Below are 12,516 nucleotides of genomic sequence, written 5' to 3'. Positions count from 1 at the left end.
TGCTAGGTGATTTTTAATTTTGGCCATAGGAATATCATTTTATTAATGTTCACTATATTGCATTTTTTACAATTGAAGTTTCTCATGATGGTTAGCATTTTTAGCATTAGTTTTTAAATTATGAACTTTTTTATATATAATGTTATTGCATATTTAATGGACTGCATAACAATATAAACATAACTTTTATTTGCACTGGAACACCAAAAATTCCTGTGACCTGCCTACTTTACTGTGATACTACTAGTTTTATTGCAGTGGTCTGGGACCAATGTTGTGCTATCTGGGTTCTAAAAAAGTCTTTCACATAGGAGGTCATCTCCCTGCTTATATTTAGCACTCATCAGGTTCTGGTCTGCTTTTTCAGGCTATTGTTCTAATGACAATTTAATTGTCAGGCCATTTACAGAGGTCTTTTGCTCTCCCCTGCTGATGCAATTGAGAGGGTGCGATGCTGGTGCTAAGAGAGGGTGAGAGGGAGTGGGCAGAAGTTCTTCCTCAGTTTGGACCACCTGGTACCTCCAAGTGAGGAAGGGAATCTACACACCATAGGAACAAAGAACACTGTGTGGACTAGCAGATGTAGTTTTGGTATCCCCCGTAACGGGCCCCTTGGCCACCTGCTATTAGTAAGTGGAGTTCCCAATCATTCCCCGTTGTTGGAGCCACCTGACTCACCTGGAGGTGTTGGTGGGACTCGCATTCAATTTCAAGAGAGTGAGTCTCTCTGCATCATATCCTGTTGCTAGGTTGGGAACTGGGATTAGGGTCACCATCTGCTGTTGGTTGGGAGTTTTAGGATAGCACACTATCATTATGTTGTCCCCCATTACTGGGGCCCTTAACTAGTTCTCTCTCCTCTTGCTGTTCAGCAGCGTTCTCCCTTGGTCACCTTTTACATTATTTCCAGAGTTTATAATTGTACCTAGCAGAGAAGAGCAAGGAGAACTAACTGTGATGATACATTGTATAGTATCATGCACATAAAGCACTGTAGAGCTAGGTAAAGTGCAACAAATACTATTGTTACTGTGGAAAGTGAGATAAGACTGATAAAATGGTATGAGTGCAAGGGAGATATAATCTGAATTAATCTGATAATTAAAAATTAGATAATCTGTTAATCTGAATGGTTAACAGAAATGGTATGGAATGAATACCATTTGAGCTATAGAATTTTACTTACAAAGACTACAGGAAAATAATTTACAATAAAATGAAACAAATGTATAGGGAAACCTCATTCTTCAAGAAGTAAAGAGCATAAATAAAGAAACAAAAGTGGTAAAATGGTGATTACAGAGAGCATGAATTATAAGAGAAAGCTATATTAAAAAAAAAACTTGCAAAATAAGGTGGTGAGGAGTGTTGGTATGAAAGTTTTGAGGACAACAGACCCTAGGCTATGGAAGATGGGCAATGGAGAAGTATAAATTTTGAGCATGTAAAAACAAATAAAACAAGTAAAGAAAAAGAACAAATGATGGAGGGCATTGAACTCTCAGAGAGGGTAAGAAGAAAATATTTGTCTTGAGATCTAACAGAAGTATGGGGAAAGGACATTTCAGGCAGAGATAAATAAGTTCTGAAAACCTAGAGTCAAAAGCCTGCCTGACTTATTTGAGAAATCACAAGGAAGCCAGTGCAGTTAGAGCAGAAAAATAAAGGGGAAAGTATCAGACCATGAGGCCTGAGGAGAGAAAGAAGGAATGTATTTGTAGTCATTTAACTCTGTGATTAGAATTTTTATATTCTGGCTGAAATAGAGTAGAGAGCAAGAGAGTGACATGATTTAACTTATGCCAGATCAAATAGAATATTCAAATATTTTGTTAAAAAATTTAAATTTAGGGCCTCCCCAGTGGCGCAGTGGTTGAGCCCTGGGTTGCGAAGCTGCCTGCAGCCTCTGCAGCGCCGGTTCGATCCCCGGCTGCTCCCCGGCCACCGGAGGAGGGTCCCGCATGGCGCGCAAACCTCTCCTGCCGCCCGCTGCTCCCCTCAGCAGTGTACTTCGGTCCTTCTGCCTGCTCTGCTCCCCGCTCTGGCTCTGGTGGATTCTCTCACCCTCCCGCGCTTCTGACTGTACCCAGTGCTTGTATAAATAAATAAATAAATAAATAAATAAATCTTTAAAAAAAAAATTTAAATTTAAATTCTTATTTTTAAAAAAATATTTATTTATTTATGCATCCAAGATCTGGGGTATAGGTCAGAGGTATGGGTGGGTGAGAGGATTCACCAGAGACAGAGCAGGGAACAGAATAGACAGACTGACTGAAACACACTGCTGAGGGGAGCAGAGGGTGAGACAGGAGAGGTCTGCTGCACCATGTGGGCAGCTCCCTTACCGGCCAGGGATGAACTCATGCCGCAGTAGCTGCTGATAGGTTGATTGTGCTGCGACTAACCCCTGCGCCACTGGGGAGGCCCTAAATTCTTATTTTCTATTGGCGTATACTTGGCAGAACCCTGTCTTTGTAAGAGCACTAAAAATAGTCTACACAGTCTGCATCTTAAAGTGTTGCTGAATAAAAGGAAGAGAAGGGGAGAAGCAGGAGACAGAGGCTGTGGCAGCTGTACACTGCCTGTAAATGCCAAAATATTTACTATTTGACCATGTAGAGTGAAATTTGGTTAACTCTTGTCTCATACTACAAATTCACAAGTGCTTAGTATTTATCATTATTGAAATTAACATTAACTCCCATTCTTATCAGTGCTATTATGTTCCAGACACAAAATATTATTTGTTATGCCCTCTGAGGGAATTAGTATTATTCTCAGTTTAGAAATGAGGTGTTTAACTGGCTGGCCTTATTTCTCAGCTAGGAGTAACTAATTTGTACCAGAACAACTCTTCTGCTTAGTGCCAGCAGTAGTTTAGAAAAGCTAGTATCCATTTCAAGTCATCAGAGCTCAGTCAAACAGTCAGGGCTTAGGGCTTGAAAGAACAAGAACCTAAGTCAAAAGACTGAAATGACTCACAATCTGGACTACTTTTTCCCTCAAGAAATTTGATGCTAATTTATCACTGGCAAGGGTTGAGAAAATGAGAACAGGTCAATCAAGAAGCTAGAAAACAGAGTAAAAGCTTTCTGTCTTCTCAAAAGATTGGGAGACCAAAATTGGAATTTAGGATTATTAAGTCAGGGAGCATTTTAAAGACCAACCAAGATCCCAGAGAGAACAATGAAGTAAGTTTGAATCTGCCAATTTGTAAGTGGTGGTCAAGAGATGGACAAACCAGGCAGAATTATCACTTGATTGTTGACGAAAGTGACGCTACAGTGCAAAGAAGGAAGAATGCTTATTTTTTTTTCAATAATTGGAACTAAGTCAATGGATATCCATATGTTTAAAAAAAGTATCAAGCTATAAAACATACAATACAGAAAAATAAATTCCAGACGTATTGCAGACCTAAAGATGGAAAGTAAAATAATAACATTTCAATGAGGTAACAGAAAAATGTCTTCACAACACAGGGGATGAGCAAAAATTTCTTAAATAGGACAGAAAAAAAATCAGTAGTCAAAGAGGAAATGGTTGATTACATATACAGTGAAAGTGTATTTCATTAAAAGACATAATAATCACCCACAGGCTATGAGAAGACATATTCATGTCCAAAATACTTTTTAAAAACTCCTACTAATTGCTAAGTAAAGGGTAAAAAATCAGAACAATAAGCAAAAGACCTAACTAGGATATCTGAGTAGCTAATTAGTGTATGAAAGGATCCCCAACCTGTAAGTCATAAGTGAAATGCAAATATTAATAACACAATGAGATAACTTCCATAGCTACCACTACCAAAATGATTTAAAATAGACACAATCAAGCGATGGTCAGCATGTGGAGCAATTGGAACTCATACACTGCTAATTGTTGAATAAAAATTGATATAACCTACAATTTGGAACTACATACTAAAACAGAAAAAATGCATGCATAACCTATGACCCAACAATTCACTCTAAAATATATACCCAAACAAAATCAGGAATGTTCCAGCAGCATCATTTACAATAGCCAAAAAACTGACAATAAAACAAATGTCCATCTGCTATCGGAAGGATGAAAAATTGCAGCCTATTTATTCAATGAAATACTAAAAAGAATGAGAATGAATAAATTACTATGTGCAATAATATAAATCTCAGAAAACTTGGAAAGTAGTAAAGCATAGAATAAACATATGACTAGTTATTTTATTAACACATGCTAGTTATTTTATTTACATTGAAGAAAATCTTATAGCATAGAAATATTATGAATATAACTTTAATTTAAATGTAAAAAATCTCATTACAAAAAATTATTATTAGTGATAACACTTATATTTACCTGATGAGGCTTATACCATTGCTTTAAGTCCCAATCCCAAAGAATCATCTGAAAAAAAAAAAAACACAAACAACAAAATATTTAGTTACAATCCAGAAATAAGAAAATGCATAAAAAGATATAAATGTATCATTTTAAATTACACATATCTAAGATAGGTTAAATTTTGGGAGCGGTATGAGAAAGTGAAAATAAAAATTATCTTAAGACAATTTCGTTAATTTTGCAACCTGACTGAGAAATTCAGAGTCATAATAAAGTCAGTGAACTTCAGTAATCTTCAAAATAATTATCTTAAGAATAAAAATACAGGGCCTCCCCAGTGGCGCAGTGGTTAAGCGCTGGGTTGTGAAGCTGCCCCTCTGCAGCGCCGGTTCGATCCCCGGCTGCTCCCCTGCCACCGGAGGAGGGTCCCGCATGGCGCGCAGACCTCTCCTGCCGCCCGCTGCTCCCCTCAGCAGTGTTTTTCATCCGTCTGCCTCTTCAGCTCCCCGCTCTGGCTCTGGTGAATTCTCTCACCCTCCCGTGCTTCTGACTGTACCCAGTGCTTGTGTAAATAAATAAATAAAAACAAATCTTTAAAAAAAAAAAGCAATGTTAAGACTAAAAATACAGTATTCATAGAACATCCTATTCAGGTACTAAGTATAGAAGAAACAGAAGTCAAATTTCTCCCTTTTCCCGCTCTCCAAAGAATCTTTACTCACCCTCCTAAGCCAGTGCCACTAGGTGGTGCTCTTTCCTTACCAATAAGGTTTTTCTGTCAAAAGCACTTAAAGTCCTTGTGTCTAATCACAAGAGCCTTTATATTCATTTCATGCATTCATCTTTTTAATGCAGTATTTTTATAATAACAAAAGCCTGAAACCAAAATATCTTACAGGACAGGATGACTAAATTATGGCATATCTATTCTTTTTTTTTTTTTTTTTTTAAGATTATTTATTTATTTATTTATACAAGCACTGGGTACAGTCAGAAGCGCGGGAGGGTGAGAGAATTCACCAGAGCCAGAGCGGGGAGCAGAGCAGGCAGAAGGACCGAAGCACACTGCTGAGGGGAGCAGCGGGCGGCAGGAGAGGTCTGCGCGCCATGCGGGACCCTCCTCTGGTGGCCAGGGAGCAGCCGGGGATCGAACTGGCGCTGCAGAGGCTGCGGGTAACTTCACAACCCAGCGCTCAACCGCTGCGTATGGCATATCTATTCTATGGGACATTTTCACCCACTAATAAGAAGCAGCTTTATTACATATCAAGTCTTCAGCTTATTTTATTAAGTGAAAAGAGTGAAGTGAAGGGCAGTGTGTATAGTATACTACCATTTAAGTAAAAGAAAATCAGTACCTATAAATGACTGGGGAAAAAAAATAAACTAAGAATGGCTGGTTTCCTCCACAGATATAAATTGAGTGCCTAAGGTGGGAGGTACAGCAGCATGTCATGTGTTCTTAATGAGAGTCCTATCACTCCCAAAAAGGTGAAAATGCTTGGGGAGAGGGGAGCAAAAAAAAAATCTTAAAATTAACAAGATGGTATGAGACCCTCCAAGCATGAAGGTATGTAAAGAGATACACTAAATCTGTGGTATTAAAATTCCAGAGGAGGGATTATGGGAGGGTAGGAGTCTAAAAAAGCACCTAAAGGAGGTGATATGAAAAGGAGGTTCAGAAATACTGGTATAAAGTAATGCTGCTTCTTGCTTATAATAGCAACATTAGCTTTTACAGACTCTGAGAAAGTTCCCTAATGTTTTGAGATCACTTCTAGGCTGCTTACTCAGAAGCTGCTGCTTACATGGGAGGTAACTGTATTCTCAGGGATCTCGAAAATCTTCACTAAGTACATTTCCCCCCCTCTGTTTACTCTTTTGCTTCTCTCCCGTGGCATCTTGTATTGCAAACCATCTCTCTTAATGAATTCACTCCTCCTCGGCCCTTCATCCCATTATAGCTTTCTCTCACTTGTACTTGCCAGGTTGATCTTGATTAACTCTTAAGTATTCTCTTAAGTTTTATTTATTTTATTTCTCACTGAAGTAACATTGCTTTACAATGTAAGTTTCAGGTGGGATCATGGGGAATCAACATGTATATCTGCTACATTACGTTCACCATTCTTCACCCCACCATTGACCCTTTGTCCCAATTTATTCTACCCCCCTCCCCGCCCCGCTCTTATAGTCTAAAAGTTTTTGCTTTATTTAGTTCATCTGTTTGTTTTCTTTATGTACCATATGTGAGTGGAATCATACATTTTATCTTTTTCTGTCTGGCTTATTTCACCAAGCATAATTACCTCTAAACCATTATTATTGCAAATGACAGGATTTCACCTTTTTTTTTAATGGTGGAATTGTATTCCATTGTATATGTACATCACATCTTTATCCATTAGTCAATCATGAGCACTTAGGCTGTTTCCAGTCCTTGATTTTTGTAAATAGTGCTGCAATAAAGATGGGGTACATATATCTCTTTGAGTTAGTGTTTTTGTATTTTTCAGGTAAATACTCAGAAGTTGGGTAAGTGGATTATATGGAATTTCTATTTTTAATTTTTTTGAGGCAGCTGCATACTACCTTCAGTAATGGATGCACCAATTTGTATTCCCACCAACCATGTATAATTATTCCATTCTCACCACATACACTCTAACTCATGTTGTTTCTTGTCTTTTGGATAATAGCCATTCTTACATGTGTGAAGTGATATTTTACTGTTTTGATTTACAATTCTCTAGTAAGAGATGATAGTATCTTTTCATGTGCACACTGGCCATCTGTATGTATTCTTTGGAGAAGTGTCTATTCAGGTCTTCTGCCCATCTTTTTTTTTTTTAATTTAAGAAGTTTTTTAAATTTAGATTTATTTTTATTTATTTATGCAAAGAAGAACTGGCAAGAGGTTCAGGGGGTAAGAGAATTCTTCCGAGACAGAGTAGGGAGCAGAACAGGTGGATCTACTGAAATACACTGCTGAGGGGAGCAGTGGGCAAGATAGAAGAGGTCTGCTGTGCCATGTGGGTTAGCTCCCTGGCCAGAGATTGAACTCAGGCAGTGGCTGGCGATAGCTTTATAGCACTGAGAGTTTAACCCCTGCACCACCAGGGAGGCTCCCTACTGCCCATCTTTTAATAAGGTTGTTTATTATTATTATTATTGAGTTAAGAGTTCCTTGTATATTTTGGATATTAACCCTTTGTTAGAGGTATTATATTTAAGCTCATATTTATTTGTAATATCTATGATCAAAGATATATTTGCCAAAAGCAATAAACTTGGTAAAGATGTGTTTACCTAAAAGCAGCAGGGCTTAGTATGACATTCCCTGCATATTAGGAAATGAAAATAAATAGAAGTGAAAGCCATAAATTGCTAGTAGATTGCCTACTGTGTAATGTGAACTAGAATATAAGAGGGAAAAAAATGTCTACATAAGTAGAAGATTCATGAACTAGGGGTTTGGCAGCCAGGTATGTTTTAAAATAGTGGTATTCAAAGTAAGATCCACAATAAGATAAATACAGAAATTAAGTGTGAATGTCTAGAAATTTCAGATCGTTTAGCAATTTGAAATTCTTGAGATATTTTTATTGCATTTTATGTGAGCCTCAGTACACAACAGATTGGGAGAAAAAGTCAGAAGCTTGATTTTTTTGCTACGTAGCTTGACACGAGGAGGCAAAAAAATAAAATGAATACACACAACTGCACTAGATGGGGAAGAAAGAAAACTAGATACAACCCAAATAACCATGATAATGAAATGGAAAAATTTTGGTATATTCATACAATGGAATAGAATAGTGAAAGTAAATGTATAGTCACATATTATATGAATGAACCATAAAAATGCCAAATAGCATTATGATTTCATGCCTGTAAAACAAAATACATTTTGAAATACACTTTAGGAATATCAATGTATGGGAAAGTATAAAGAGATTCAATGTGGTGATCATCACTGAGAAAAAAACTGGACCTGGCAGTTGCATACGTAGAACTTCAAAAGTTATTGCTAATGTACGAAGTTAATTGTAAATGTAATGGTGAGTAAATGGTGTTTATCTTTACATAAAATGTAAAGAGCTTTTTACTTCTTGAGCTTTTAAGTGTGATAATGTTCATTTACTTAGCAATTGACACAGCCCTGAAAATATCTTGAGTGAGAAATCTCTTTACAATTCTAGGACTCATATTGATTCTGAGTATCCATAATGAACAGTCATAAAACACATAACTGCCTTCTATCAAATTTTAATTTTGCCTGGAATTTTTTTTAAGAGAAATAAAAGAACTTGATTGGATATAAGGAATCTACAAAATATGACCTATTTCCTCATCACTGAGTTACCTTTAATATTGTAAACCATTTCACTGACATGAAAATGTACTTTTTTCTTTTTAAAAAATTATTAAATCATATGAATCATTTTTATACATTTAACTAAAATTGTTAGGTGCATACCATGTACACTAAACACCTAGTAGATGGTTCTCTATTAGGGAAAATTAATAGAGCATTCATTCTTCCTATATAAAAGCATGTAGTAGCTCTTAAAATTTTACATCCAAGTAAACAATATATACTCTGGATATACACTGTCCCCAAATCAGCAAAATTTTTGGCATCTTAAACTACAATCCCAATATCAAAGTAGGTCCTTTAAGTGATTTAAATATAAGAATAAAAGAACTAACTTTTGGAAGGCAATAAATGTTATAGTGACTATGGTATGTTCTCAAAGCATGGTTCTGTTTTTTATAAGATATTATTTAATAAAAGTATGAAAATTTAACTTGTTGTTTTTAGGAGCTTCTACTACTATATCTGTTTCTTTCTAAGCTCAAATACATAGTATGAGAAATTACATATTTTCATATTGTAGTTAACTGTTCACAACAAATTTTTAAAACAGCATTTTCTCTAAGGTAACTAACATAAAGTACATACTACTCAAAAAACTTATTTCATTTGATAAAAGTTAACCCAACACTATGCCTTTATAAAAATTCAGCTTTTCTTTGTGGTTAAAAAGCTGAATCCTGATAAAAGTTTCTGTTTGAATATGTTTATAAGTCCAGCATGTTTTACAGAGCTCTACAAAACCACCATTACCACAGTGAAACATTAGCAGTACAACCAGGAGATGTTATCAGGTTCAATTACGTCAATGAGGTTTTATTTCATTGTTCCCTATGCAGCCCAAAAGAAAAACATATATGTGTCCTCAAATCAAACTTACAGAACTATTATATTTGTGTGAAATATAAAAAGAATATTTATTAAGGTACAGCTGTGAATTAACTATTAGGCCATTCTCTGTTCTCATATTGATGACATTTGCGCTCTATGTGCAAATCTTTGCTAATAAAATTGAATTTCGGTGTTACCAACTTTTTCTATTTGCTATGCCTTCCAACTTAGGCTCAATGAAGAAAACCATTTAACTCTTTGTATTTATTCAACATAAACCACAAACAAAATTAGCAGATAGGCAAAAAGTTAACTAAAACTGCATTTGCTAACGTCTAAAGTGCAAAGTTAGGAACTTGATTAGTGCATGATAAAGAAGGACCCAAACAGAAAGCCTGAAGCAGAAAAAAAGGTATGCTTTGGGAGACTATTATCACTTGGAAATGAATCTCATTTACTATTGCTATATTATTCTCATTTAAAAGTTCGATGACGGTCATGGTGATTTAGACTGCATGATATGTACCAACGTTATGTCAGGCACCTAAAATATATGTCTCCTTTAATCTTTACCAGAATTATCTGTGGTAAGTCTATGCCCCAGATGACACTACGGAGACTAAGGGAAGTGAAGAAATCTGTACAAAGTCACATGACAAGTACGTGGCAGAGACAGAAACTAAATTCAGATCTGCTTAATTTGAAAGCTTTATAGATCTTTAACCATTATTTTATATCATTTTATAACTTACTGTTTACTGGATGCTGCTCTGTGCTAACAATGTGGCAGGTGCTTGGCAGCAACTTTGCAAGTGACCCCACTTTATATATGGAAAAGTTGAGGCTTAGTGTTTATATTAATTTTTCTGCATTTGCCTGTTAGTTCCATTCTTTACTCTTCTTTTGACCCAAGAGAGGCTGGCCCCTAAATTCTGCACCACCTCCAACAGGAAATTGGAGTGTGAGAAGAACCAGAAGTCAGGTTTTTCCTACTCAGCTGCATCAGTGCCTATGCACCCCTGTCTCTGGAAACAGCTGTATCCCTCCATGACCACAGCTTTCACCAGTGGACTTCATTTTACAGATTCAGCTGTGACTCTGAAAATGCCATTTTCACCCTTTTTCCTTTAGCCCAAGTGAAATAAAAGCTTTCCAGAGTTAGTAGTTAGTGTCTAGTGTCCAGTTGCCTAACTACTACTTTTTCTTTTTTAAAGATTCATCCATCCATGCATACAAGGGCAGGGGTACAGGCCAGAGATGCCGAAGGGTGAGAGGACTCACCAGAGACAGAATGGGGGACAAAACAGGCAGACTGACCGAAACACACTGCTGAGGGGAACAGTGGGCAAGCCAGGAGAAGTCTGCTATGCCATGTGGTTGCTCCCTGGCCAGCTGGGGATCGAACTCATGCTGCAGAGGCTGAGGATTGCCTCATAGTGCCGTGCTCAACCCCTTGCGCCACCAGGGAGGCCCTCCTAACTACTTCTTGTCCATTCTCATAACCTTGCTCACTTTTTCAAAGTAGACTCTTCATGAAAATTCTTTTATTTGAACCACCCGACCATGAATTCTGTTTCTTCCACTGCCCCGAAATAATACATGATGTTGCAACTAAATTCTGTCAGGTTTCACTTAGAAAATCACAGCTAGAATTTGAACTCAAACTTCCCTCCAATTTTATTTCCTTCTACCATGCTAAATTATAATTATGCTTTTTATAAGATCGTCTTGCTAAAAAGACCTTGCTTTTATTTATCGAATCATCATTTTACTTTCCAATACCTGTTTTCCATAGTCCTCACGTTTCATTCAATCACTATAGATGAATTTTCTTTTCTTTTTTTTTTAAGATTTATTTATTTATGCATACAAGAACTGGAGTATAGGCCAGAGGTGCAGGGGGTACGAGGATTCACCAGAGAGAGTGGGGAGCAGAACAGGCAGTTCTACTAAAATACACTGCTGAGGGGAGCAGTGAGCAAGTCAAGAGAGGTCTGCTGAGCCATGTGGGTCACCTCCCTGGTAGGGAATGGAACTCATGCTGCAGTGGCTGGCAATAGTTTGATAGCGCTGTCTTTAACTCCTGCGCCACCAGGGAGGCCCCTTTAGATGCATTTTCTGAGTTATAGTCAAGAGCCAACTTTTCCATAAATGCACTAGATCAAATACCCATGCCTTATTGCCTACTGAAGCATATTTCACCAGCAAATCATTTTCTCTCTTTTCTAAATCATTCCCATTAGATTATAAACATGCTGCAGATTCTCATACTTCCACTCTATCACTATTGCATTTTTTTTCTCCCCGTTGCATCAAGTTCCTTAAGAGTGGTGTTTCCTGGCTTCTAATTCCTCTCCTGTAGTTCTGTCTTGAGGTGACACTAATCTAACTACAGTGATTTATTTGTTACTGTGTAAACATGCCATGGAAATTCAGTGAAATTAATTCCTCCTTTTCTTAATAAATTCAAAAGGAAATAAATTATACAACACTTACCAGGTATAATTTTTCCAAAGCTAAGAATTCAGTTTTTGTAAAATAGCCCTTGGTTGTTTTTTTTATTTTCCCCTGTGAATAGTTCAAAGCCAGATACAAGATATTTAAAAGGACAGAGGATAAACAGGGGTTAAGTGAGTAAAATACGGGGCCTCCCTGGTGGCACAAGGGTTTAAGATGCAACCTATGAAGCTATGAAGCTATCCACAGCCACTGCAGCACAAGTTCGATCCCCATGCCAGTCAGCTTCCCACATGGCACAGCAGACCTCTCCTGACTCGTCCGCTGCTCCCCTCAGCAGTGTATTTCAGTCATTCTGCCTGTTCTGCTCCCCACTCTGTCTCTGGTGAATCCTCTCTCACCGCCCCCACAGCTCCAGCCTGTACCCCAGTTCTTGTGTGCATAAATAAATAAATCTTTTTTTTAAAAAATGAGGAAAATATGAAAGTAATGAAGTTACACAACGTTTGAAATAGTTA

At 37.2% G+C, this 12,516-nt stretch overlaps 1 protein-coding gene across 1 annotated transcript in view; it reads right to left on the bottom strand.

Annotated features, from left to right (window-relative positions):
* PDE3B (phosphodiesterase 3B) overlaps positions 1 to 12,516 on the bottom strand; it is a gene marked incomplete at its 3' end in the record, with an annotated part of 116,366 nt that overhangs the window by 40,385 nt on the left and 63,465 nt on the right. The window contains 1 exon segment of the mRNA XM_084247483.1: positions 4,348 to 4,395. Within this exon segment, the coding sequence (XP_084103609.1) occupies positions 4,348 to 4,395 (48 nt within the window).

Source organism: Talpa europaea (genome assembly GCF_964194135.1).
Source record: "Talpa europaea genome assembly, chromosome: 1".
In the NCBI taxonomy this organism is placed as follows: domain Eukaryota; kingdom Metazoa; phylum Chordata; class Mammalia; order Eulipotyphla; family Talpidae; genus Talpa; species Talpa europaea.
The sequence above is the reverse complement of the archived record's forward strand: the minus strand, read 5'-3'. Positions and strand labels throughout refer to the sequence as shown.